The sequence below is a fragment of the Callospermophilus lateralis genome, chromosome 15, assembly GCF_048772815.1.
Source record: "Callospermophilus lateralis isolate mCalLat2 chromosome 15, mCalLat2.hap1, whole genome shotgun sequence".
Taxonomy (NCBI): Eukaryota; Metazoa; Chordata; class Mammalia; order Rodentia; family Sciuridae; genus Callospermophilus; species Callospermophilus lateralis.
Window position 1 is genome coordinate 69,006,649 of NC_135319.1, and position 27,932 is coordinate 69,034,580.

Consider the following 27,932-nt stretch of genomic DNA (forward strand, 5'->3'; position numbering starts at 1 on the left):
ATCTCTTTCCTTGTAGAAGAGAAATATGATTGTTATTGTTACTCATCGTGCTAATTGAATGGGGTTATGCAGGCAAGAATGGGAGGGACAAAAGTTTACCCTAGGACTGTGGTTTCTGTAATGCTTTGAGAGTTAAGGGTATGATCTGATTTTATTTATATAAATGTATGTATGCATATCTTTATTTATTTATTTGTATGTGTGTGGTGCTGGAGATTGAACTCAAGGCCTCACACATGCAAGGCAAGCACTTTTCTACTGAACCATACCCATCCCTAAAGTTATATTTTCAAATATTAATGTATTCTTATTGTAAGAAGACAGATAATAAAGAAGTATCTGAAAGAAAAGTTAATTGTCTCTCTTCTTTCTCAATGTTCCAGCCCCTTCCTTAGGTAAATAGTGTCTGAATATTTTTTTAAGTGATATATATTTTTAATTGTTAATGGATCTTTTATTTTATTTATCTATTTATCTATTTAGGATTGAACTTAGGGCTCACACATGCCAGGCAAGTACTCTACCACTGAGCCACAACTTCAGCCCATGTGTCTTGAGTTTTCTTTTTTCTTCTTTTTAATATTTTAATATTTTTCTTCTTTTTAATATTTTTTAGTTGTAAATGGACACAATACCTTTATTTATTTATTTTTATGTGGTGCTGAGAATCGAACCTAGTGCCTCACACATTCGAGGCAAGTGTTCTACCACTGAGCTATAGCCCCAGCCCATGTCTGAGTCTTTCTATAAGTAAGTAGGTAAATAATGGTTTGAATCTGTTTTGGGGTTTTTTGTTTGTTTGGTTTTTGGTTTTGGTGCCAAGAATTTAACCCAAGGATGCTTAACTACTGAGCTCACATCGCCACATTCCCACCCCCCACAACCCTTTTTTTTTTAATATAACAATTTGGTTTTACTAAGTTGCTTAGGGCCTGGAATTTGTAATCCTCCTGCCTGAGCCTCCCTAGTCACTGGATTACAAGCATGTGTCACCACACCCAGTTTGGTTTGAATCTTTCTGTACCTTCTATACCACCTTCTGCGTGTATATAAATATGAAGTTCTGCCCCCTTTAAAAAACAAAAAGGATTATGTGCTATATATTTTCTTTTTTGTTAATTTAAACATACATGATAAAATTATCCATCTGATTTATCCTTTTTTATTGTAGTAAAAAAAAATAACATAAAATTTTTGCTTTTAATCATTTTTAAGTATATAATTCAATGGAATTAATTATGTCCACAGTGTTGTCCAAATATTTCCACTATTTACCAAACTTTTTATCACTCCAAATAGAAAATCTAATGATTAAGCAATAATTCCCCATTTCTTTCCTTTTTGCCTCTGATATGATTTTTTTAGTAGCTATGAGAGTCCCATTTTATAACAATTCATTGATTCATTATTTAATATTTAGATTATTTTCTTTTGGGGGCTATTATAAATAATGCTGAAATAAACATCCTTGTTCATATGTTCTTATTTACTAATTTTACTTTTGTATGAAATATTTCTGAACTTGGAATTTCTGGTTTAAAGGCTATGTGCATATCACATTTATATAGGTATTACCAGGTTGCTTTCCCTAAAGGTTGCAGCCTTTATTTCCCCCATCAATATTTGAGAGTTTCCATTTCCCCACTCTGCTCTCAGCTCTGAATGTTTATCAGTTTTCTTTTTTGTGTGCCACTTTGGTTGGTTAAAAAAAACAAACTGTATTTTGTTGTGTTGGTTTCCATGAGGTTAAAAGTTAGAGTTTCCTCTCCTTTGCCTCTTTTTTCATTGAGTTGTTTTGGTTTTTCTTATTAATATGTTAAGCTTTTTTGTATATTAGGGATGTCAACCCATTATCTATCACAGTATTACAAGTCTTTGCTTCCAATCTAGGCCAAACATTTTACCCAGTCAGTACTTGATCTCTGAATTTGTTTATGGTGTCTCTCTCTTTCTTTCTTTCTTTCTTTTTTTAAATTCTTTTTTAGTTGGTCTAGTCACTTAGAATCCTGAATTCTTTTTCCCTTATTACCAATCCATGTGCAAGGATGAGGAACATTAAAAAAAAAAAAAAAAAAAAAAAAAGCAGCTGTCTTTGTTTCTAAGAAGGGAGACAAAGAAAATATAAGGCTCAGGGCTATAGCTAGCTAGAAAAACAAATGGCCTTCTATTCAGAGCAATAAAAAAACCTTTATCTTTTTTAGAAAGTTGGATTTGCTTAGCTAAAGCATTCAGGATCCTAAGCAGGAGTCTTGGGTTCTGAATAGGTACATCAGCCTCTGAGGGCACTAGTCCCAGTTTCACACTTTTCCTAAACAAAATTAGGCCCAGCCACTTCCAGCCTTGCCCTGAGCACCACCTGCAGGTCGCGTCTCTTCACAGCGTCCAGCAGCTGCCCTTCTATGCCTTTTTCTGATCTCTTGGTGTTGCTCTCCCCCTTTCCTGAACTTGGCAGACAGGCTGGTCATTGGAGAACTCAGGCCAGCTGGTCATTGGAGTTTCCTGTGGTGGGAAAAGAGAATGCTGGAGGTGGTGACTGCAGTGGCATGAGAATAAGAGCAGGAAGGAGTGTATGAAAGCCAGATAAGTTGGCAAATTTCCCTGAAGCTGGCCCCAGAGTGGACAGAAAAGGACATTCTGAGGATAGGATCTAGGAGAGGACAAGGTCTGTTAAATGGTCTCAAGATAAAGGATTATTTTTGGAGGCTTCCCTCCTAGAAAAAACATCCCACACCTCTGAATCCTGTAGTTCAAGCTCCTGGAATTCTTTTAGGTGCTACTCCAAGGACTGGCCTTTGCTTTGGCCACACACAGCTGGTAGATCAAGACTTGTGCCACTCTACCCAGCTTGCTGACAGGCCCTGCCTATGGTTCTAAAGGCCTGTCACTAATACCTGCCTTTTTAGAAAATGAACTTTGCTGCTTTGTTCGAGCTCAAGGGATAAGAATACAAAGAGATCAGTAAAGATTAAACCACCTTAACGAAGAGATTACTGAAAGAAACGAAAAAATGAACCCCAGAAGCCTCATGAAATAAAAGCAAGGCTGCCATTCACTGAGCCCAGATATGCCACACAACACTGAGAAAGACATGTCTTTCCTGTGTCGGCACTGTAGGCCTAAATAAGAACTATGAGAAAAGGCTTGGACAAGGGCCTGAGAGTATAGAATTTTCTCTGCTGATTGGGAGAAACGGGAGGAAATAGGGTGATAGGAAGAGGAGCTGGGTCAACCTGTTGTGCTGTGTATCATGAAATGCTTCCCTCTGCATAACCTCTCAAGTAGCCACTCTTGATGCTCAGTGGAGGCATGCTATAAGTAGGACAGTCTTTGATACAGTGTCAGAGACTACATTGAAGAAGAAAAAGATGAAAACTACTTTTAAAGTAATGATAGTCTGTGGCTCATTGTTGTAGGAAAAATGCTTGGGTCTCTCAGCCATCTAGGAACTCCATTAACTTTAGGTACCAAGAAAGAGAAAATGGCAAGAATGTCTTCTGACTCCTACCACTTTTAGGAGGTGCTTCCTTCATTACACCATGCCACCTTGGGAGCAATTTTCCTCTTGTCACTTTTAGAGCTTTATGATGTGCCTGCCTTTCTCCCCTACTTATGCTCTCCTTTCAGGACAAAACATCAGTGGAAAGTCCTTCAGAACAGACGTGGTGCTAGAGCCAGCAATCCAGGCAGTTCTGCAGGACTCCCATAAGTCTTGATGGAGGCAACTTCTTGGCCTACTCCTTGTGGCTATTTAACATAGGAGTGGGAGCAGAGTTCTCCCTTGGCAGCATTTGTGTTCACTTCCAGCTTAATGCTGGTTGTGTGACCTCCAACTTCTCCCCTCTTTTTATTCACAGATGAAATTCTTCCTACTCCCCAACTGGTTAGCCTCCAGTCCTGTTTAGCTTATTTAGTTTATTTCCTAATACCTGGCTGGTTAAGCTGGCAATAAGATTCTTGCTCAGTGGGCCATGTTGTTTTAAATAAGAATGAAACAAAAGAGCTGGGCACAGTGGTACATGTCTGTAATCCCATATACTTGGGAGACTGAGGCAGGAGGATCACAAGTTCCAGGCCAGCCTGGGCAATTTAACAAGACCCTGTCTCCAAATATAAAATAAAAAGTAGATATAGAGCTGGGCATGGTTATGCACACCTGTAATCCCAGTGGCTCCAGAGCATGAGGCAGGAGGATCTCAAGTTCAAAGCCAGCCTCAGCAAAAGCAAGGCACTAAGCAATTCAGACCCTATCTCTAAATGAAATACGAAATAGGGCTGGGGATCTGGTTCAGTGGTCGAGTGCTCCTGAGTTCAATCCTTGTTACCCCCAAAAAAGTGGATATAGATACAGCCCCAATGGTAGAGTGCCCCGAGGTTTAATCCCCAGTACTACAAAAAAAAGAAAGAAACCAGAAAGATCTCTGATCCGCTGTCATATGGCACCCAGATAGGACTATTTGGTGGCAGTGACCACTGATTTCCTCCCTCTTCTCCTCCATCTCAGTTGTGCCTGAAATACAACTCCAAAAGCCACCAGAGAGAGAGAGGCAAAGAGAAAGGCTATAATTTTGTCATTCTAAGCTCTGTCCCTAGTTGGTGCTTTCTCTAGGCCCAAAACTCATTATTTCCAGGTCCTACCTTTATAAATTGAGTAGCTTAATGCCGGTGATTCCCAATATGTAGTCCCCTTGCCAGCAGTATTAACTTTACCTGGGATATCGTTTGAAATGTAGATTCTTAGGCCCCACTGTAGACCTGCAAAATCAAAAAACTCTGGAAGTGGGCCAGTAATTTGTATGTTTAATAAAGTACTACGAGGTAATTCTCCCATACCTAAGTTTAGGAAGTACTGTTTTACCTAGTGGGATTGTGCTGAGGAATTTGCTAAAGCCAATTTGAGGCAAAAATTCTCAGGTACTCAAGGAACCATAGGTTTAGGAACTGGAGAGGAGAAAATCTGAGTCTCTTAAAGCAATCCATAGACAGGTTATCTCCTTTTCTCTCTCTTCTCCATAACGTTTATTCTTCCCTTTCCTTTTTTTTTTTTTTTTTTTTTTTAACTCCCCTGGAGCAGATCCCACACATGAGGGCACAGCAGAGGGCATGGAAAACATGGCAGATGCCGTCACCCACGCCCGTTTTGTGGGCACAGATCCTGCCAGCGATGAGGTTGTCCTGATGAAAATCCTTCAGGTAAGCTGGAGGGGAAAAGCAATTAGGGTAATGGCTAGGGACTGGTGCCACAGCTCTACTTACCTAAGGCAACAGGCAGCATGGAGCAATGTTTTGACTCTACTGGAGCCTAGGGACCAACTTTATTTCCTAACAAGCAGCTTGCATACCCAAAGTAAAAGCTCTTTCTAAGGAAAATAATTAAAAGCTTTAAATGCATTGATATCAAATACCGAAAGCCCTTAATACACTTGTACCTCTGGCAGATTGTATTTGTGTCCATCTGTTGGGCTTGTGGGCTAGGGCTGGAACTACTTCTGATTATGTCAGGGTTTTACAGAGGCAAGAAACAGTTCCCAAGCCAAGCTTTGGAGAAACTCTCCTATCAGGCCGAAGTGAGCTTGCCAGTCTTACTAACCTTTTTTTAAACTCGTCCTGGGCTGGGAATGTAGCTCAGCGGTAGAGCATTTGCCTAGCATGTGTGAGACCCCAGGTGTTGCAAAATAATAACAACTTTAAAAATAATAAAAATTCGCCCTTCAGTATTTCACTAGGAGATTGGACAGTCACTAGGCAGCTTTTCTTCCCACAGGTAAACCTCTTTTTACCCAGCCTTCTTTGCCATCTTCTCTTTGTTCTGACAGGTTCTGAGGACTCTCTTACTAACCCCAGTGGGTGCCCACCTAACCAATGAATCTGTGTGTGAGATTATGCAGTCTTGCTTCCGGATCTGCTTTGAAATGAGGCTCAGTGGTAGGTACTTGAATACTGGCTCCTTCACGATTTCTGGGGCCAGTTATTAGGTGTACACATAAGATACTGTCTCTGAACCCCAAAGAGATGGAAAACTCCGGACTTTTTCATCATCTACCCTGTGGAACCATAGAGATCTAGAAATGTCTAGTAGACAGCTGTGAAAGCTAAAATAGAGACCTCAACCCATTATGCCAAGATAGGAGTGTAGGGATGAATCCCAGACTGACTCAGCCCCAGCACCAAGTCTCCCTCCTTGGGGATTCTGGGATTGACACCAGCCTGCCAACACCAGAGAATATGGCTATAGTGCCCACCTTTTCCCTGACTCAGTAGTGCCACCTAGTGGGCCAGTGAGGTTATGGCTACCAGGGTGAGCTGGAGCTGGTTTTAATAAGTTTGGCATAATCCTTGGTAAACAAGGTTTGGAGGGGAGTCTGCTCTGAGAAGCCTCCTGATAATAGCACAGCAAGTAATGACACCTGTGTTATTTGTTTTTGCCTGTGCAGAGTTATTGAGAAAATCCGCAGAGCACACTCTCGTAGACATGGTGCAGCTGCTCTTCACAAGGTAAACCTGCTGCTGTTTGCTTCAGCCCTGCTGCCCAGGCCTCTTGAGTCTGCCTGCTTCCATACAGCCACTTCAGGGACTTGTCCAACCCCACAGCCACATCACAGGCCACTGGGATTATGAATCGGCGTAGTTCTCTGGGCCCAGGGTTAGTGAGCAAGGGAGAAGGAATAGGGAGCTGATTTAGCCTCAGGAGGAGGAGGAGGCAAAGTGTTATTTATTCTAGGCTGACAGACCTAGTTCTGCTTTCTAAACTTGTGTCTGTTTCTCTGTTGGTAGCAGCTGGGAAAGAGAACCCAGAAAATAAGTCAAACTTAAGAGAGTATGAAGAAGGTTACTGATTGCTGTGGGAGAAAGCTAAGGCTAGGGTGACCACCAGTCATGAGAGCTGATCTGCTATCCCTCATCTTGGTTTGTCCAGGACTGTCTTGATTTTAACAAAGTTCAACATCCTGGCAAATCCCTCAGTCCCAGGCAAACCAATATAGTTGATTTCCCAAGTTAAGGCCTCAGACTAGGGCATTTTCCTAATAGACATAACTGCCTATTTCATGTATCTCCTTTCAGTAGACTCTCTTTGAGAAGAGCTGATGTGATGGCTTTAAAACCTCCCTCTGGAATTTCTTTTCATTCTAAGATCTATAGATAATAATCCTTATTATCTAGACTAGACTGCCCCCTACCATGATACAAGGAGTTTCTTACTCCTTAGGCTCAAATTTACTGGTTTCAAAACTTCAACTGGCTTTTTACTTCTTGCTGTATGCCTAGTCTCCTGGGATTTTGATAGTTTGCCCTCTCCCCATCTCTTTGCTTTCAGCAATACTTTCCAAAGATGAAAAGAGGCTCCCCACTCTGAGGGCACTTAGACCTTGCTCTAGTGACTACCCTCTTTGTCCAAGTCATATATCCCCCAATTCCTTTGACTCTTTGATAAAACTCTCAAGAGTGAAATTAGTCTGCTTCTCTAACTAGATTTTACTAAAAGACAGGGATGCTCTGATACAGAGCACCTTTGGCTGTAGTTGGCAATAATAGTCCATGGGATTCTCTATCTTGTAGGTTACCTCAGTTTAAAGAAGAACCCAAGAGTTATGTGGGGACCAACATGAAGAAGGTAGGATCTGCAAGCTGATATGCTATCCCTCATCCAAACCTTAATCTCCCAACTTCAGTGCTGTGGCCCTTGCTTAGCAAAGACATGCTTTTGCCTGGACAGTTCTGCTTGGAATCTGCTGTCCTTTATTGAGAAATCTATTCTCTCCCAGATGCTACTCCTTCCCAAACTTTTTCTTTCTGGCCTTTGTTGATCCAGCACATAAACTGGTGAGCCAGTCCTTTATGGAAATAGAGTAAGTCCATCAAACTGGCTAAAAAATGTATGTTGACAAAGGTAAAAGTTCAGCCATCCCCTCAGGGCTCATCCTTGACAGCAGGTAGGTATACTAGTGAAGCTGTGCCCCAAATCCTACCCTAATACTGGATTAGACAGGCCACATGCCTGCTATATAGTCTCTGTTGAAGAGATAAATCAAGTCAAACTCCAAATCAAAGGATTCTCAAACTGCTAGAAGAATGATGGTCAGAAGGATGGCCTCTTTCTATCTTGAACTAAAGCCATGGACTTCACAGGCCTCTGATGAGGATTCTGCTTGTAGCCCTAAAAGGCTCTACCCATGGAGATAACCGTTGGCTGTTCAGTGCATGCACCTGACCTTCCCCTGTCCCCTGCCATCCATTCCCATTCCTGCCCTGTGCCCTGTTGGCCTGTGTCTGAGTTTATTTCACTCTGTTTAAATCGTGCGTTTGCCTGTCTTTCACAGATTTCTCCATGTCTCCTCAACAAACTGGAGCTAAGTAGTGGGGAGCAGACCAAAGCCCTGAACCAGTTAGAGAGGGTACTACTCTTTAAGAACCTCAAGGTCTCTCTCCCTCTCCCTCTCCCTCTCCTTTCCCCTTTGTTTATTTATTTATTTATTTATTTAAATGTTTATTTTTATATGTAACACCTGGGTTCCATTTCTATTGTGTAGAGCACAACTTACCCTTCCCTGGTAACACAGCTTGGCTTTGGAAGAGTTGCATGTGTTTGTAGCTTTGCAGTGTTGGGAATTCTCCTGGGGCCTCTTGATTGCCTGGAGGCAGAAGGAACCCTTGAATTTCATATAATGAATCTATAGAGGCTGGGTCCTACTATCATCTTGCGGGGAGGCTGAAGATGCACCATTTATAAGAGAACTACAGGGACCTCCAAGCAAGTCCCTTTCCTCTTCTACCCTCTCCCTGTCTCACAACTGGCATAAAGAGATTAAACAACAGTCCCCAAGTCAATTGGGATACTTGAACTGGGTTTGGAGGGAAAAGGCAGTCTATCTAGTGGGGCACTTTTTATTTCTTGGTTTCAATTAAAGGGATTATTCTGAAATTTATATCTATAGATTAATAAAAAACAAATCTGGTGCCAGGATAGCCAAGAACATTAGGAATACCTTGGGATCTGTAAAGATGCCCTTTGTCTCTTCAAAGTCAAGATGCATAGGAGCTTATGGCTAAAAATTATCCAAGTCCCCCTATCATTGCCCTAGGAAGAAAAGGGAGAAAAATGGGTAGGGGCTATCTACCACAAAAATATGCATGCCAAAGGTGTGGATGGTGACATCTCAGTTATTGAAGATAAAAATAACTCTCTGTGTGTGTCTGTCTGTTTGTCTCCCTACCTAGGTAGTATATAGGCCTGTGTCCTTTTTGAATGCATTGTCTCAAGTTTCCTTTGTGTGCTTGCATAGTCTCAAGTTGTAGGTCTCTTTGGTGGCTACCCAGCATACTGCTATGATTATTAATCTAGGAACTGCTCTTTTTTCATAAAGATTTTGCTGGCCTTTTTAATACAGTTTTGTACAGATAAAGTAGGGTTGAGTTCCAAGAACGCCTACTGCCTACTCTGCACCAATGACAGATAACACTGCTATACTTTTAAAAAGTTGAAGCATTTGTGAGAACAGACAGCCTTTTCACAACTACTCTAGCTAGCAGGCCAAGAACACTCACTAAAATGACCAGGTTGGAACTACCTTTGCAGATGATAGCGGGAAACAAAGAATGATCCTAATATGGAGGGAATATCAGTGATGACAGTCATTCTTAGTGGAAATAGGACAGAAATGTGGGAACCTCCTGGAGAGAAGAGCTATTTCATAAAAGTGAATATAGTTGTTAGAACTTTTTAAGCTCAGCGACAAATACCAGTAAAGCCAGGAGGTCCTTGTTTTTCCTCATTGATCTCTTGAGCTTCTTTTTCTTCAACTTGTTTGGCTCACTGTTCTCCCAGAACATTTTTATCATAACTTGATCTGGCTGAGCTCCAGTGATTCCTGGAAAGAGCATTCTTCTGTTTCCTGTTTAGTTATAGAGCTCAGAACACTTGAAGCTCATTTTTAGGCATATGACTGCAGGTATTTTGGAGATGCAGTGACCATGAGTGTAAATCTAATGTGAGGCTGCTACTGTTATTAAGAGCTGGGGGAAAGGCTCAGCTTTTGTGCCTGTCTCATTTATTGAAAGGAGTTTTGGGTAGGGAAAGAATTATGTGATTCCTAAGCAAGAGATCAAAGATTACCCAAGCTCTAGGAGTTTTGGGGAGCTTGAAGAAGGAAGCCTATCCCCAGATATCAGAAGAGATTAAACAATTTTCTTAAAATTGCATATAGAAAGACCAACAGTTAAAAGGTCAGGAGATCCCATTGCTACCGGGAGCAGCAGAGAGCAAGGTAGCAGCATAATATGACCCTATATCCTTAACGCCACAAATAACCTGGAATGCCACTCCTTTCCTAACTCTAAGGAAATTAGTCTTTGACCAATTTTTTTTAGTATAAATTTTTAATATAATTTTTTATACCTTTATTTTATTTATTTATTTATTTGTATGTGGTGCTGAGAATGGAACCCAGGGCCTTGCACATGCTAGGCGAGCACTCTACCACTGAGCCACAATCCCATCCCATCTTTGACCAATTTGACGTGGAAATTCCAGAGAGTAAAAGATATGTTTATGGTCTAGGTCCAATCCATAGAGCAATAAGAAAGCTGCAAGTCTGGACAGGAAAGATTAGCCTCTCATAGAAGATAAGAACTAGGAATAGGTGGCTGTTTTGTAGAGTAGTTGAGGAAGAAAAAACCCAGGAGTCCATAAGCCTATAGATCTGAGGAGAATAGCAAAAGAACACCTGCCCTTACCCTTCCTGCAAGAGAGTCATGAATTGTCTATAGTCATGCATTGTCAGATAGCCTGCTTAATGTAACACCCAGGACCTAGGGAAGCAAGTGATATAATAAGTGTGACAACTGGCCCTGTCAATTTCCTGCCCCGAAGTAGAATGTTACTTTCCACACATAGGCTGCTATGCCACCCTGAAATGGCAAATGTAAAAGCCATGTTAGAGGAACAGGAACATAAACTGATGATCTAGATTCTTAACTCCAGCACAAATGTGGGGTTATAGGCTGTTTTCTAGAGGCCAGAAGGACTAAATGAAGAGAAATTTCTAGGGATAGAGTCTTAGTTCGAATACTCTTAATTTAAGTCCTAATGAAGTGTGATATTTCCAGCTGAAAATGAGAGCAGGAGGCATGAGTGATTCATCCAAATGGAAGAAACAGAAGAGATCCCCCCGGCCTCCACGTCATATGACCAAAGTCACACCAGGTACAGAGCTGCCTGCCCCTACTGGAACCACCTTATCCTCAAACCTCACTGGTGAGTGTTCTGGACTACTTCCAGGTAGAAGAAAATCTTTTTTTTTTTTTTTTTTTTCCTCTCTCAGGGATTTTGAAATGAAAGACAAACCAACTGAGGAGCTTGGATCTTTTTGCTGGTAGCAAAAAGGGAAACTCTGGGTTAAATCAGACTGTGACCATTGAGCAACTTTCCAAAGTCTTATAGTTGCTTTCCTTTCAGAGGAACTCTGCTGTAGAGACAAGTACATTGTCTTGTACTTAGAGATAAATATGAGATAAATACGCAGAGCCCCAGTACCATGGAGGGTATGTATTGCTATGCAGTCACTCTCTTTCAAGCTTCACTTACTTCTCTTAGCAGGTGGCATGCCCTTCATTGAGGTGCCTACACCCATCTCCTCTGCAAGTTCAGAAACTGCCTCAGCAGTGGTCAGTCCCTCGACAGACAGTGGCCTGGAATTCTCCTCCCAGACTACCTCCAAAGAGGACCTCACTGACCTGGAGCAACCTGGCTCTCCAGGGTATAGCACAGCTGCAGAGCCTGGGAGCAATGAGCTAGGGATTCCTGAACAGCCTGACTCCCAGGTATTGCTTTGATTTTTATTTTTATTTATTTATGTATTTTAGTTTTAGGTGAACACAATATCATCTTTTATTTATGTGGTGCTAAGGATCGAACCTAGTGCCTCATGCATACTAGGCAAGCACTCTACCTCTGAGCCACAACTCCATCCCTGCTTTGATTTTTAAAGGCCCCTCTCCAATATTCCACTGTGGGAATTGGCTTGATCCTTTTGATTCTGTATGCAGACCTTGGCTCAAAAGAAGGTTGGGGTAGCGGTTTTCTATTTCCCAAAAGTAGTCATGCTGCCCAGAAGACCTACATCACGACTCACTATGAAAGAAAGCTGATAGGTTTTTATCAAGTTATACATACAGGTAGTACCTGGCCAAAGGGAGAGAGCTGGCCATCTGGCCGTAACTTTTTTTTTTTTTTTTTAGTTGTAGATGGCCACAATACATTTATTTATTGATTGATTGATTGATTTGTGGTATTGAAGATCGAACTCAGTGCCAAGCACATGCTGGGCAAGTGCTCTGTGCTCTACCACTGAGCTATGTGGCACTCCGACCCCTGGCCATAACTTTTTCTAGAAGGTAGTTATCCAAATTCTAAGCCTAGAAGAGACTTTACACTCCTAGCCTGTCATAGTAGGTCAGTGGTGTCTCAGAGACATTTTCCAAGTCTTTCATCATAGTCCTTCTGCCTTGAGCCATCTTGTATTGATTCATAAACCACTGAGCTGGCCCTGGCCCTCCAGTCCACCAGAGATTAACTTAAAGAACAAGTTCTTCAGGAGAGTAAGTTTCAGGTTGCTCTTGCCTCATTCATCCCTCTTCCTGAATTTGCTTGCTACTGGTCATATCAGGAAGGGACCCAGGTGGAAAAGGCCCAATCAGCATCAGTGGAATCCATTCCTGAAGTGTTAGAGGAGTGCACATCCCCTACTGACCATTCTGACTCTGCCTCTGTACATGACATGGATTACGTCAATCCCCGAGGTGTGCGCTTTACACAGTCTTCTCAGAAAGAAGGTGGGTACTCTCTGGCAGGTTCTGTTCATCTACCTCTCCCATCCTACCTGCTAAGCTGCCTGAACCTAGACCAGTTTGGATCAAGATACTGCTGGCCCTAGTTCTAGGCCATTTTCTATGCAGGAAATGGATTCAAGCCATAGAACTGTTGGCATGGATGGAGCCCTTCCCTAAGTTACACAGAGAGGAAGATTGGTGGATGATAGAAAGTGAGAGGGAAAGCCTTCCAGAAAGGAAGAACTGATCTTTCATTCTGATTACCTCCATTAAATGATACTAGTCTTATTCCTGGGCTTGGGGGTCGGGGAGCAGGTGTCCTTATCCTTGAAGAGAATCACTTACCTGATATTGCCTTGTATAATGCAGGGCAAGCTAGGTTGAAGCTGCAGGCTAGTTGTTTCTTAATAGGTTGTATAAAACAGGGCAAGCTAGGTTGAAGCTGCAGGCTAGTTGTTTCCTCTTACCTTCCCAGGCACAGCTTTGGTTCCCTATGGTCTTCCCTGCATCCGAGAGCTCTTTCGCTTCCTTATCTCCCTCACCAATCCGCACGACCGCCATAACTCAGAGGTTATGATCCACATGGGACTTCACTTGCTGACAGTGGCCCTTGAGTCAGCCCCTGTAGCCCAGTGCCAGACCCTCTTGAGCCTCATCAAGGATGAGATGTGCCGCCATTTATTCCAGGTAAGACCAGATTACTGGGCCCCTGGATGTTTTTCAGAATGTCGCAAAAGCACAAGGAGGTTTGGCTGACCATGTAGAGAGTAGGTCCCAAGAAAGCACCTCTCTCCCATTTGGCCAGTAGTCATAGTTAAAGGGTTCTAATAATTCTCCAAAGATTCTGAGCAATACAGGAAAGACTAGATATATTTAGAGCACAGCACCTCAATGGCAACTTCACCCAGTTTGCTTTCCTGCCTCTCTTCTGGTTGAGCCAGGGTCAATTTCAGAAACCTCATGACTTACCCTCCTCTATCTCCAGCTACTCAACGTAGAACGGCTGAACCTGTATGCAGCTTCTCTACGAGTATGCTTCCTATTATTTGAGAGTATGCGGGAGCACCTCAAGTTCCAATTGGAGGTAAGTTTTTTAATCTTGGAAGAAAAAATAAAGCAGGGAGATGTATGACTTCTTCAGGGGGGGCCAGCTGTGTCAGGCTGCAGTATGTGATATAGATGTAGGAGGATGATTTTAGCCTCCATGGTTTGGTTCATTCACTGGCCTCTGTTATGGAAAACTTCAAAGGAACCGGCGAAAGCTAGCTAACATAAAATGGGAAAACCCAAATATGTGGACTGGCAGGTAAGGTAATCAGTCTCACCATGAATGGGACCTCCTCTTGCAAGTCAAGCCAGCACTGCCCCTAAATTGCAAGAGAATTCTAAATAGGGCCAGGTCGGACTCACACAGAGAATACAAAAAGGGCAATAGACAACTTCTTTGGGATTAGGCATATGGAAGAAAAACAGGTCTTATACCCCAACATGGAAACCAGAGGGAGATGTATTTGGGAATAGGATACCTTAGGTGTCTCTTAATACGTACGTCCTGACTGGGCTTCTGCTTGATGTTTCTGTCCAATTTTCTGTTCTTATCTTGAATTCTTTCTCCACTCAAATGGTTGTTGCCAGATGTACATCAAAAAGCTCATGGAGATCATCACTGTGGAAAACCCCAAGATGCCTTATGAGATGAAGGAGATGGCACTGGAGGCTACTGTGCAGCTCTGGCGCATCCCCAGTTTTGTCACTGAGCTCTATATCAACTATGATTGTGACTACTATTGTTCCAACCTCTTTGAGGACCTCACTAAGCTGCTGTCCAAGGTGCTGAACACTATTACTGGTCTCTAGACTGGTCTATATTACTGAATGTTTCATCAAGGAAATTCTGGTGGTAGTGAATATACTACCTATAGGGATGGGAGCACTTCATAGATGGGAAACTGGAAGAATAAAGGCATTTTCTTTTTTTTTTTTTAATATTTTTTTAGGGCTAGGATTGTGGCTCAGCAGTAGAGCATCATCTAGCAGATGCGAGGCCCTGAGTTCCATCCTCAGCACCACATAAAAATAATTAAATAAAGTAAAGGTATTGTGTCCAACTACTTCTAAAAAAATAAATGTTTTTTTAAAAGTATTTTTTTAATTGTAGATGGACATAATTTTATTTATTTTTATGTGGTGCTGAGGATCAAACACAGTGCCTCACACATGCTAGGCAAGCACTCTACCACTGAGCCATAACCCCAGCCCAAATAAAGTCATCTTCTAAGTAGCAGTGGAGAAATTATAAGTTTCGGGACTTGGGGGGAAATAATAAAGTGTGAAGTATTTTTCTAACCTCAAGTATAATGAATCTATATTTACTTTCCAGAATGCCTTCCCTGTATCTGGTCAGCTCTATACAACACATCTGCTGTCTCTTGATGCTCTATTGACAGTGATTGACAGCACTGAGGCCCACTGCCAGGCCAAAGTCCTCAACAATCTCACCCAGCAGGAGAAGAAAGAAACAGCCAGACCCAGCCAAGAGGCAATAGATGGCACCAGAGAAGCTAACAATAGTGAGAGACATTTCTCTCTATCTCTCTGGCTCTCTTTGTGTTTGTTATGGTATTAGGGATTCTATGCTTATCCCTTCTCTATTGACTGAGTCCTTGCTCCTGTTATTATATCACTTCTCCTGGAGTACACCCATTTCTGTGTTTCCAGGGTTTGCTGATTTGAGTCACAGGCCAAGTAGACAAGTTAGCAAGACTCATGAACTTCTTCCTTTCTCCTCCTCCCAACTTTGGTGTTTTTATAGGATTATTATTTCCTTTTGGCATGAGAAGAGGACAGAGATTAAAACATATAGGATTTCTCTCCTTAAAAGCTCCAGGCCTTGCTCTTTCCCATCCTCAGTACCTGCCTGCACTCTAACCTTCTCCATCTCCTCCTTGAGACTGAGGAGGTTGAACATCAGGGGAAATGACTGGGTACTATCTTTGATAAATTAAAGAATCTAATTCTTGGCCAACATGGATCAATTACTGCTTACTTTGGCTTGAATTTGTCCTGTTAGTGCTTGCACCCTGTATAGGAGCATACAGATCATCTTAGCTTGGAACTCCACCTCTCCTGCAGCCCTGCTTGGCTTCCCACCCTTAAGTCTTCATAAATATATTTTTTTCTCTTACAAGCTGAGAGAGTAACCATTGATGGGAAAGCCATATACATGGCTCCAGATGTCCCAGGCCTACATCCGCTGAGTGGAGGGCAGCTGTTGGCAGAACATGGGAAGCAGGGATGCAGTGATTTGGAAGAAACTGGTGACTCTGGGGGTGAGTATTGAGTGTCCATGACCCTAATCCCCTCCCACTGGAAGTTGTGGTGGGGAACAAAGAGAGAGGGGCAGAATGGCCTAGGGCAGTGTTAGAGTGAGCCTTGGAAACTTGTGTATTTTGTTGTGACTTGCTGTGGCTTCAAACTCAAGAGAAAGAAAATATTTGGAGCCCCAGAAGGTAGGATTTCTAGGGGTATTTCTGATGAAAACTAAAAAAATGTCTGAGGTTCCTTCTTTTCTTGGGGAATGTAGCAGAGACCTTCCAAAAGACCTTCCAAAACTTCCAAAAGTTATTATTCTCTTATCAGTTTTTTTCCTTTCTTCTTTCATTCTTAGCTGACAAAAAGTTTACGCAGAAGCCACCTCGATTTTCCTGTCTTCTACCAGATCCACGGGAACTAATTGAAATTAAAAACAAAAAGAAGGTACATATGTTCATACATATATTCCCCAGTGTTCAGCCTTACCCATCTCTATCTGGATATCCTTTATAGGGTTTTAGTCCCAGAGGTTGAGGATGAGGGAGATCCCGGCTGCTCATTGTACAGCTTCATAAGGTGGCCTTTAGGTATTTTGGGACTTAAGCAATCTCCTAGTCTCCTTTGAATTCCTTCCCTTACTCCTAAGCCATGTAGTTGAGCAGTGCTATTGTTTGCCTGGGCAAATGCTACTCCAGCCAAATGTTACTGGTAGTGATGACAGGAGTCCTGGGAGCTGATGTCATGTGGGTCACCAAAGGTTATTGGTCATTTCTAGCTCTGGTGTAACGATTGGCAATAAAAGGAATTGATATTTATTCTGGTGCTTTAGTAAAGTTCAAATAACTGTTTTTGCTTTTGGTTTTCTTAACACAAAGTAAACCTTTTATTTAACCCTTTCTTTCTCTTATTGCCAGCCTAAATGACTTCTGTTTGTGTGTGCCCTTGATTATAGGGTTGTGACTAGGAACATAGGGAGCAGAGTCATCATCACAGTTAGTCCACCTTGACCTTTAAACCCAGGGCTTTAAGAAATAAGCAACCAAAGAAAGAAGGGGAATCTAAGCCAAGCAATAAATAAGATGCTGTCTGTCAGTAGATGCCACGGATGGGTATAAAACTAAAGAGAAGCCAGATGTATTGGCACACACCTATAATCCCAGTGATTCAGGAGGCTGAGACGAGTTCAACTTAGAGAGATCTCTGCAACTTAATGAGACCTTGCCCCAAAATAAAAAATTTAAAAAGGGGGCTCTGAGGACATTGTTCAGTGCCACCTCTACCTCTATCAAGTGCCTGAGTTCAGTCCCCAGTACTACAATAAACAAAACACAAAAAACACTGAAGAATTCTCTATAGTCTCTTTTTGCTGCTTTCCCCCTGATTCCCAAAATGGAGGAGGCTGTCCTGTGCATCTTGAGCACTTAGAAAAGTGCTAAAGGAGCTCCTCATCCACTTTTTTTGGCGGGGATGGGGTGGGGGTGGGGGGGTGGGAGGGTGGGTACCAGGGATTTAACAGAGGGATGTTACCACTAAGCCACATTTTCAGCCCTTTTTATTTTTGAGACAGGGTCTCACTAAATTGCTTTGGGCCTCACTAAATTTGAGACTGGCCTCAAACTGTGATCTTCCTTCCCCGTCACTGTATTACAGGCATTAACCACGAAGCCTGGTTCTTAAGACACTTTTTTTTAATATATATTTTTTTAGTTGTAGATGGACACAATACCTTTATTTTTGTATGGTGCTGATGATCAAACCCAGTGCCTTCCACCTGCAAGTTGAGCACTCTACCTCTGAGCCACAACCCCAGCCTTTTTAGCCACTTTTTTTTTTTTTAAAATCTTATTTATTTATTTATTTTTTGGTGGGGTTCTTTTTTTTTTTTTTTTTTTTTTTGTCTTTTTTGGAACTGGGGGTCAAACCCATGGCTTTGCGAATGCAAGACAGACCCTTTGCTACATCCCAGCCCCCTTTTTAGCCACTTTTAATGAAACAAGGGAATGGGGTAGGGGAAGAAAATAGGGGAGAAAGGTAGGGCCAGTTTGACCCAATCTTAGTTGTAGTCACAAATAACCATGTCCTAGGAGCCCATTAGATGGCCAGCTATGGGTTATGGTCTGACCTTGTCTGATTTTTTTTTTTTTTTAATATTTTTTAGTTGTCAATGAGGCCCTTTATTTATTTATTTATTCATATGCGGTGCTCAGAATCGAACCCAGTGCCTCACACATACTAGACAAGTGCTCTACCACTAAGCTACAATCCCAGCCCCTGACCTTGTCTGATTTAAGGGCAGAACAGCTCCTGACATTTGTACTATTTCTCCTCCAGCTGCTAATCACTGGCACAGAGCAGTTCAACCAAAAACCAAAGAAAGGGATCCAGTTTCTTCAGGAGAAAGGTCTCCTCACCATCCCAATAGACAACACAGAGGTAGCCCAGTGGCTCCGAGAGAACCCTCGGCTGGACAAGAAAATGATAGGAGAGTTTGTGAGTGACCGCAAAAACATTGACCTATTGGAGAGTTTTGTGAGGTGAGGAAACTATAAGAAATGTGAAGACTGGGGGTGTAGCTCAGTGATTGAATACTCACCTAGCATACCCTGGGTCCTGGGTTCTATCCCAAGCTCCACAAAAACAGAGAAAGAAAGAAATGAGAAATGTAGTTTGGTGTTCAGTCTTGGGGAACAGGGCATCTCCCTTAAAGCAGTCTTAGTTCCTGCTGGTGACTAAGTCACATACTCTTCCCATTTATATTTGTTGGGCCAAAAAGGGACTCTAATGAGATATTTCTGGAAACCCCTTCATTCTGCATGGAGAGCATTACAAAGGGATGGAGCAGGGTTCCAGAGGCACAGGTTTCTAGGCAAGTCTGTTGATGTGACAAATGCTAAAGTTAGGGGTTTTGTTAGGTATGACCAGGATCTGCCCTTTGCCAGATCAATTAGCCTCCTCTGTTCCAGTAAGAGGAAAATAGGAGAAATGTGGCTAACAGAGAGCCCAGTGTGTGCAGTTTCCATATGTCCAGGCTCTTCATTCTGCTTCCTTTCCCTATAGCACTTTCAGTTTTCAAGGTCTGCGACTTGATGAAGCTCTCCGCCTCTATCTAGAAGCCTTCCGTTTGCCTGGGGAGGCACCAGTCATTCATAGGTTGCTAGAAGCATTCACAGAGCATTGGAGGGTGAGTCTTAGTGACAAGAGTTAAGCCCTGGATCCCAGATCAGTTTGCTGGCTTCTCTGGCCCCCAACTAAAAATATCCCAGCTCCTATCTTCTATGAAGGCTGAGAGTAACATCAGTGAGCTTTCCATGGAAAGACCAGTCTCTATTAAGGAGTTGGCAAGAGGTTGGCCACTTTCTGGGTGGTACCAGAACTGACCAGTGGGTTAGTAGTGAAGGTTTAATGGGCCAGAGAAGGGAATTGACACAGCGGGGTCTTTGCTTTTTCAGAATTGTAATGGCTCCCCATTTGCCAATAGCGATGCCTGCTTTGCCCTGGCCTATTCTGTCATCATGCTTAACACAGACCAGCATAACCACAATGTTCGCAAACAGAATGCACCCATGACCCTGGAGGTAAGGTCAGGAAATAGAAGATCTGTCACAGCTTTGGATATAACAGGAAGGACATGGAATTTCCAGTGAGCATGGTGGATAGGGTTCTATCCATGAGAATCAGGGAAGGCTGGCCAATCAAGAAGAGAAACTGGGTGGGGAGGTGGGTTCTTTCACTTAAAAGTCCTATTTATCACAGACCCAGGAGTTCCTTGGGTGGGGCTTCAGCACTTGCACAAGTGGGGAAAAGCTTACTGGCCTATCTCTAGGAGTTTCGCAAAAACCTAAAAGGTGTGAATGGAGGCAAGGACTTTGAGCAAGACATCCTGGAGGACATGTACCATGCCATCAAGTGAGTATATATGTAGACTAGGGTAGCATCTCTGTTAAGGAAAACACATTGCTTCCTTTCCCATTTTTTTAGAATGATATCAGACTGTAGTGACTCATATGTCCTGGGATTTGAGCTGGGCAGTCCAACTCTCTGATAACTCATTTCCTTCTTGAAGAAGACTAAACAACATTGAGACTATAGTACTCTAAGCAAGGGTTCAAACTGTTCCTCTGCCCCCCACCACCACCCCTTTTTTTCACTACTAGGGATTGAACTCAGGGGTGTTTTACCTCTGATCTACATCCCCATCCTTTTCAATGTATTATTTATTTATTTCCTTTGGTATTGGGAATTATACTGTGGGCCATTTTACCATTGAGCTACATCCCCAGCACTTTTTTGTTTTTGTTTTTTTTTTATTTTGAGAAAGAATCTCACTTAGTTGCTCAGGCTGGCCTTGAATTTACAATCCTCCTGCCTCAGCATCGCAAATCTTTGTTTTGAATGCAGTGCTAAGGTTTATATTCAGGGCCTCATACAAGTTAAACATGTGCTCTACCACTGAGCTACATCCCCAGCTCAAATTGCCCCTCTTAAGTGGGATATCATAGCCCCATTTCCTGAACCTAAAGCAGTTGGATTTTCCCATTTAGCTCACAAGGTACATTCATTCTCTGATAAGTAGAGAATTCAAGATGGGCACTGGAGGGTGATGCTTGGGTCAGAGATTAGAGTCTCTAGGAAAATTAGTTCTTTACTGTAAATCAGAAAAGTAGAGAGAATCATTTATCCTCTCACAGAAAGAATATGAGATCTTATACAGAACTGAATGCCCCACTTAAAGACAGACCCTTGTCCTAGTTTAGAACAAGTCAGGTTCACAGAAGTGCCCTTACTACTCCTTCCCTTATCTCCTGACAGGAATGAGGAAATTGTGATGCCAGAGGAGCAGACCGGCTTAGTTAGAGAGAACTATGTGTGGAATGTGCTGCTTCATCGAGGTGCCACCCCAGAGGGCATATTCCTAAGAGTGCCTCCTGGTAGCTACGACCTTGACCTCTTCACTATGACCTGGGGCCCCACTATTGCTGCTCTCTCTTATGTCTTTGACAAAAGCCTGGAAGAGACAATCATCCAGAAAGCCATCTCAGGCTTCAGGTAACCCAGCTTTGACCTTTGTCTTCACCTCCTCCTACCTCTCCAAACAAACATGGTAGCCTCCATGCCCCTTTGACTCCTGCTCTTACTTTCTTTAGAATGAGGTTCCTCCTGGGTTTATGGAGTCAGGCTGAGGCTTAGGAAAACTGAGTCTTAAACAGACTCAAGTGAAAAGTTTTTTCTGGGACTGATTGGGGAGGGGCTGCCTACTCTTCCAATGACTCTGATTCTGGGATGGGGGTGACATTACAGGAAATGTGCCATGATCTCCGCCCACTATGGCCTCAGTGATGTGTTTGACAATCTCATCATCTCCCTCTGCAAATTCACAGCTCTCAGCAATGAGGTGAGTAGGGGCAGAGACTGTACTTGGATTTTCAAGGAGGACCTTTAAGCCATGGGACTATCCTTTTTGCTTATCTGCACCCATCCCTCAACTACATCAGAATTGAGACCATTTCTGTTTTGCTTATTCTGGAATAAGAATAGTGATGGGCTGGGGATGTGGCTCAAGCGGTAGCACACTTGCCTGGCATGCGCGGGGTGCTGGGTTCAATCCTCAGCACCACATACAAAATAAAATAAAAATGTTGTGACCACCGAAAAACTAAAAAATAAATATTAAAAAATTCTCTCTTTAAAAAAAAAAAGAATAGTGTTACCTCAGACTAGGACAGTGGCTCAGCGGTAGCACACTTGCCTTGCATGTGTGAGGCACTAGCTTCGATTCTCAGCACCATGTATAAATAAATAAAAGATCTATCAACAAACTAAGGGAAAAAATATTTTTTTAAAAAAAAGAATAGTGTTACCTCATGTAATAGGATGGAAGTGGAGATGCAAAAGTGATTCCAGGTTAGCCATTACCACCTGGATTATAGAGGATGGAAGCAGAAGGACCTTAAGAACCACAGGCCTAAGAGAATCTCTTTTTGAGACATGAGCCAGGCCCTACGCCTCTTCTCATTCTCTTTTTCAGTCTATTGAGAACCTGCCCAGTGTATTTGGAAGCAACCCTAAAGCTCATATTGCTGCCAAGACAGTATTCCATTTGGCCCATCGTCATGGTGATATCCTGCGGGAGGGATGGAAGAATATCATGGAGGCCATGCTGCAGCTCTTTCGAGCCCAACTGTTACCCAAGGCTATGGTGGAGGTAATTCTGGGTAGACTAGTCAACAACAACAAAGAGCCTCAGCATTCTATATTGTTCATGTATATCAAACTGGTTGAGGGTAGCATTGGGCCTGATACCTGCCAAAGCTCCTTAAGAACACCTCAAATGTAATAACACAGATTTTGGGGGTAGCAGTAAAGGAAGACTGGTGGAAGCCATTGCCAGTCACCACTTGGAAGGGTACAATAGTGTAGGGGCAGAGGGCTACAGGAAGAAAGCTAGAGAACTTTACTTGGAGGGCAAGAAATGTAAAGACCATATGGAAAGAAATTATTCTTGACCTGCTTTCCCAGGTAGAAGATTTTGTGGATCCCAATGGCAAGATCTCTTTACAGAGGGAGGAGACGCCATCAAACCGGTAAGCACAGACCAGAGGTTGAGGACTACAGAGGGAGGATCAGAACTTTGGGACTTACCAGGACATATACCCCTTCTCCTATAGAGGAGAGTCAACAGTACTGAGCTTCGTGAGCTGGCTGACGTTGAGTGGTCCTGAGCAGTCCAGCATGCGGGGCCCATCCACTGAGAACCAAGAAGCCAAGAGAGTTGCCTTAGACTGTATCAAGGTACTTTCCTGCCTGTCCCTTTTGAGAAAGCCTAGACTCTTCCCTCCTGGACAGATGTGGTCCTATGAATGGAAGAATAAAAACATTCAGGGTCCCTTATGTTCTCTTTAGAGACCAGTGTGATTCTATCCTGTCTCCCTGTCTCTTGGAGACATTTTCTTTCCTTCAGCCCTTTGTCACAGACCTCGTTCTCTCTTGCATTCCCTCTAGCAATGTGACCCAGAAAAGATGATCACAGAAAGCAAGTTTCTCCAGCTGGAATCACTGCAGGAGCTCATGAAGGTAAGGATGAAAAAAGGAAAGAGATAGAAGAACTGTCTGGGTCTGGGAGGGGTGACAGGTCAGTGGTGTGTGCTTTAGTTTCTGTTGGGAGAGAGCCAGTGGCTGCCTTCTCCTCCATGCTTTCTTTCCTACTACTGTTCCTCTCCAGGCTCTGGTCTCAGTGACACCAGATGAAGAGACATATGATGAAGAAGATGCTGCTTTCTGTCTAGAGATGCTGCTAAGGATTGTGTTAGAGAACAGGTAGGGGAAAGCAGGTGAGGGATGTCTTTAGGCAGACCCTTGGCTCATGGGATAGAAGCCATCTTGCTTAGTGGGCTCTGGGGACAATAAACAGTAGGGGGTAAGTTTGCTCACTACAGCTGTCTGCTTAGGATATGGGACCAATGAGCCATGAAAGGCCTATGAAACTTTTTGCCCAATGGCCCCTCCAACTGAGATGATCCTCATTCCTTATGTTCTCTGTAGGGACCGAGTAGGCTGTGTTTGGCAGACTGTTAGAGACCATCTATACCACCTCTGTGTCCAGGCCCAAGATTTCTGCTTCCTTGTGGAGCGGGCAGTGGTTGGGTTGCTGCGCCTGGCCATTCGGCTGTTACGGAGAGAAGAGATCAGTGGGCAGGTAAATAATACATTCGGGAGGGTGAGTAGTTATGCAAGGGATGGAAGCCACAGTGTCAGTTTTGAATACGACCTAAGACAAAGTATACTAATTAAAGGGCTGGTGCAATCTAACAAGTAGTATTAGAAGTGAGCCTGGAACGGCCTTTGGCGTGAAGCTAATGCCCTGTACCTCTGTAGGTTCCTCTGAGTCTTTGCAGAGTTGGACTGCTGCTGCTTTGTAGCATTCTGAGCCCTATATCTGGTTTTCTGACCTTCCTGAGATCTCTTGGCTAAATTACAAAAGAAAAGCATAGAACTAATTTGTGAGTTTAGTAATACACAAAAATTAATTATATTTCCACAGGAACATAATAAAAGCTGAAATTGAAAATGTAATACCTCTTATAAGTGCTTTAAATAATGTGAAATACTTAGATACATACCTAATAAAATATGTACAGGATTTGTATCATGTAAATTACAAAATGCTAATCAAAGAAGACCTAAATAAATGAAGAGGCCATACCATGTTCATGGATTAGAAGACTCAACATACTGAAGATATAAGTTCTTCCCAAATCAATCTAGTTCGATGCAGCTCCTATAAAAATCCCAGCAGGGTTTTTTGTAGATATAGACAAGCTTATCTAAAATTTAGATGGAAAGGCCCTAGAATAGCTATTTAGGCAAAGAATAAAATGAAAGGAATCATTCTTATCTGATACTATGAATTTATTCTATGGCTGTGATAGTCAAGAATATGTAATATGGTGGAGGAATAGATACACCGATCAATGGAACAGAATAGAAAACCCAGAAATAGACAAATATGTTCAACTGATTTTCTTACCAAGGTGTAACAATTCAGTGGAGGAAGGATACTGAAGGGAGGGATTGAAATCCATGGGAAGGGAAAAAAACAAATAAACCCAACCTCATACTTTGCAGAAAAGTTAACTAAAATAGATCATAGACTTAAATGCATCATGTAAAACTATAAAAGCTTTTAAAACATAAGAGAAAATCTTTAGGATCTACACTAATGAGACTTTATACTTGACACTAGAAGCTCAATCCATAAGAGGAAAAACTGGTAATTGAACTTCATCAATATTAAAAACTTGCTGGGGTTGTGGCTCAGTGGCAGAGCACTTGCCTTGCACATGTGAGACATTGGGTTCGATCCTCGGCATCACATCAAAATAAATAAACAAAGAATTTGTGTCCATGTGTTACTAAAAAAAATACTTAAAAAAAATTAAAAACTTTTGCCCTATGAGAGCCTGTGTGAAGAGCCTCAGTAGTAGAGCGCTCGCCTAGCATGGGCGGGACCTAGTTTCGATCCTCAGCACCACTCTAAGTGATAGATCACTTTCCTAGTGTGTGAGAGGCACTGAGTTTGATACTCGGCACCACATATAAATAAATGAATAAAATAAAGGTCCATCAACAATTAAAAAAATTTAAGTAAATAAATAAATAAATTGATTGGAAAAAAAAGATTGTGTATCTTAAAAAAAAAAAAAAGGCTAGTATCTAAAACATAAAATCCAAAACATAAGAGTGACAAAAACAATCCAATCAGAAAATGGACTAAAGATAGGACCAGTCATTTCATTGAAGAAGTGCAATTAAAACCATAATAAGATATAACTACATACTTATCAGAACAGTTGAAGTAAAAAAAAAAAAGTAACAATACAAAATGCTTGCAAGAATGCAGAGGAACTGGATAATTCATACATTGCTGGTGGAGATGTAAAATAGTGTAGCTAATCTATTTATAGTTTCTTATAAAACCAAATATGGGGCTGGGGTTGTGGCTTAGTGGCAGTGTGCTTGTCTCACACATATGAGGCACTGGATTCAATCCTCAATACCACATAAAAATAAATAAACAAAATAGAGATATTGTGTCCATGTATAACTAAAAAAATATTTAAAAAGAACAACAGACCATTCCTGAGATGAATATGGTACAAAACAATATATGATTAAATTGTCAGATGTTCTAAAAAGAAAAAAGAAAAATGCAGTTACCATACAACCCAGCAATTGCACTCTTGAGCATTTATCCCAGAAAAATGAAGCTTATTTTATCATAAAAACATGTACATGAATGTTCATGAAAGTTTTATTTGTATTACCCCAAAACTGGAATCAGCCTAGGTGATTTTCAATAAATAAACTGTTATACACACATATAGCGTGGCATACTATTAAGCAGTTTAAGCAACAGACTGTTGACTAATGCATGTAATAACTTGGAAGAATCTCCAGAGAATTATACTGAGTGAAAAGCCCAGCTCAAAAGGTTATATACTGCGGCTGGGGTTGTAGCTCAGTGGTAGAGCACTTGCTTAGCATGTGTGAGGCCCTGGGTTCGATACTCAGCACCACATAAAACTAAATAAACAAAATAAAAATATTGTGTCCATCTACAACTAAAAATATTTTTTAAAAAGGTTATATACTAAGTATGTAATCTAAGGCTCCATCTCAGAGTTTGATTCATTCATAACATTTTCCTTCTTTTTGGGTTTATCTTAAGAAAACAATTTGGGGCTGGAATTGTGCCTCAGTGGTAGAGTGCTCGCCTAGCATGGGCGGGACCTGGGTTCGCTCCTCAACACCACATAAAAATAAAGGCATTGTGTTGTGTCCATCTACACCTAAAAAAATTAATATTAAAAAAAAAAAGAAAACAATTTGTCTCTATGAACTATAAGTATTCCTTAAATGTGCCAAATTGCCTGGGTTAATTTTTTTATTTGGTAGTAGGTTTAGTCAACACTGAATTATAGCATAGGAAAATGTATATATGGATTTTTAGTTATAAGAATCTTTAATAAAATGATAATGTAAGAAACTTTAAAAAAAAAGGGGGGGGGGCCTGGGGATGTGGCTCAAACGGTAGCGCGCTTGCCTGGCATGCGTGCAGCCTGGGTTCGATCCTCAGCACCACATACGAACAAAGATGTTGTGTCCGCCAAAAACTAAAAAAATAAATAAATAAATTTTTTTAAAAAAGGTTATATACTAACCAGCTATGTGGCGCACATCTGTAATCCCAGATATTCAGGAGGCTGAGGCCAGAGGATAGAAATTTCAAAGCCAACCTCAGCAACTTAGTGAGACTCTGTCTTATAATAAAAAATAGAAAGGGCTGGGGATGTAGCTCAGTGGTAAAGTGTCCCTGTGTTCAATCCCCAGTACAAAAAAAAAAAATTATATACCATATAATTTCATTTATATAACTTTTGGACTTAGAGAATTTTAGAAGTTGGATACAGATTGCTAGGAGATAAGAATGAGGCAGGAAAAAAGAGGAGACATATAAAAGTACTGCGTGAGGGATCTCATGGTATAGAAACTGTTCAGTATAGCTTAACTTGTGGTGGATACACAAAACTATACAGGTGGTCTGTGGGTTCCCTGGCGCTGAGGTAGGAGGACTGCGAGTTCAAGACCAGTCTCAGCAACTTAGCAAGGGCCTAAGCTATTAGTGAGACCCCGTCTCAAAAAGGGTTGTGGATATGGTTCAGGCAAACCCCGGATTGCCCCGGGTTCAATCCTCAGTGCAGATGGCAAAATTATGTAGAATTTGATGCACACACACATACGCATGAATACAAGAAAACTAGGGAAATACAAATAAGACAAGACCAGCAGCAGTGCCTTAAGTTGGGTCCCAGCTAATCTCATTGGCCTAAACAGCTGATGGGGAATGAAACTAAACAGGAAGCAATGTGCCCCCTCCCCATTTCATGCTCCTAACCCTCATCTCAGGTGCTGCTCTCTCTGCGCATCTTGCTACTGATGAAGCCCAGTGTGCTGTCCAGAGTCAGTCACCAGGTTGCATACGGACTCCATGAACTTCTTAAGACCAATGCAGCCAACATCCACTCCAGTGATGACTGGGCCACCCTCTTTACACTGCTCGAATGCATTGGCTCAGGGGTGAAGCCTCCAGCAGCTCTGCAGGCCACAGCCAGTACTGATGCACCTGATGCTGGTAAGCCTTTTCCCACAGAATTACTCCCTGATGGATAAACAGCTATGGCCCCAGGAGTTTGGATAGGAAAACAAAACACAAGTTATTGCCATTCAGCCAATCATACATG

At 42.0% G+C, this 27,932-nt stretch overlaps 1 protein-coding gene and 1 long non-coding RNA gene across 11 annotated transcripts in view; one reads left to right on the forward strand and one right to left on the reverse strand.

Moving 5' to 3' along the window:
- The window catches only part of Gbf1 (golgi brefeldin A resistant guanine nucleotide exchange factor 1), a 125,856-nt gene that overhangs the window by 92,739 nt on the left and 5,185 nt on the right, over window positions 1-27,932 (forward strand). For 2 of the 9 annotated variants that reach the window (XM_076834616.1, XM_076834618.1), the window contains exons 5-31: window positions 5,072-5,190; window positions 5,814-5,922; window positions 6,432-6,492; window positions 7,555-7,609; window positions 8,316-8,414; window positions 11,101-11,248; window positions 11,588-11,814; window positions 12,660-12,825; window positions 13,298-13,509; window positions 13,808-13,906; window positions 14,458-14,652; window positions 15,203-15,392; window positions 16,011-16,151; window positions 16,490-16,578; window positions 18,466-18,668; window positions 19,192-19,315; window positions 19,584-19,709; window positions 19,958-20,040; window positions 20,944-21,180; window positions 21,433-21,526; window positions 22,160-22,336; window positions 22,651-22,715; window positions 22,800-22,923; window positions 23,134-23,205; window positions 23,354-23,448; window positions 23,674-23,827; window positions 27,598-27,823. In XM_076834616.1, coding sequence (XP_076690731.1) covers window positions 5,072-5,190; window positions 5,814-5,922; window positions 6,432-6,492; window positions 7,555-7,609; window positions 8,316-8,414; window positions 11,101-11,248; window positions 11,588-11,814; window positions 12,660-12,825; window positions 13,298-13,509; window positions 13,808-13,906; window positions 14,458-14,652; window positions 15,203-15,392; window positions 16,011-16,151; window positions 16,490-16,578; window positions 18,466-18,668; window positions 19,192-19,315; window positions 19,584-19,709; window positions 19,958-20,040; window positions 20,944-21,180; window positions 21,433-21,526; window positions 22,160-22,336; window positions 22,651-22,715; window positions 22,800-22,923; window positions 23,134-23,205; window positions 23,354-23,448; window positions 23,674-23,827; window positions 27,598-27,823 — 3,690 coding nt within the window. The remainder of the gene's footprint in view (window positions 1-5,071; window positions 5,191-5,813; window positions 5,923-6,431; window positions 6,493-7,554; window positions 7,610-8,315; window positions 8,415-11,100; window positions 11,249-11,587; window positions 11,815-12,659; window positions 12,826-13,297; window positions 13,510-13,807; window positions 13,907-14,457; window positions 14,653-15,202; window positions 15,393-16,010; window positions 16,152-16,489; window positions 16,579-18,465; window positions 18,669-19,191; window positions 19,316-19,583; window positions 19,710-19,957; window positions 20,041-20,943; window positions 21,181-21,432; window positions 21,527-22,159; window positions 22,337-22,650; window positions 22,716-22,799; window positions 22,924-23,133; window positions 23,206-23,353; window positions 23,449-23,673; window positions 23,828-27,597; window positions 27,824-27,932) is intronic. The other 7 variants (XM_076834617.1, XM_076834619.1, XM_076834623.1 and 4 more) reach the window with 5 other exon arrangements.
- The window catches only part of LOC143381231 (uncharacterized), a 37,532-nt gene continuing 11,935 nt past the window's right edge, over window positions 2,336-27,932 (reverse strand). For both annotated transcript variants that reach the window (XR_013088797.1, XR_013088796.1), the window contains 2 exons: window positions 14,372-14,488; window positions 2,336-2,499 (listed from right to left, as the gene is read on the reverse strand). This is a non-coding gene — a long non-coding RNA (uncharacterized LOC143381231). The remainder of the gene's footprint in view (window positions 2,500-14,371; window positions 14,489-27,932) is intronic.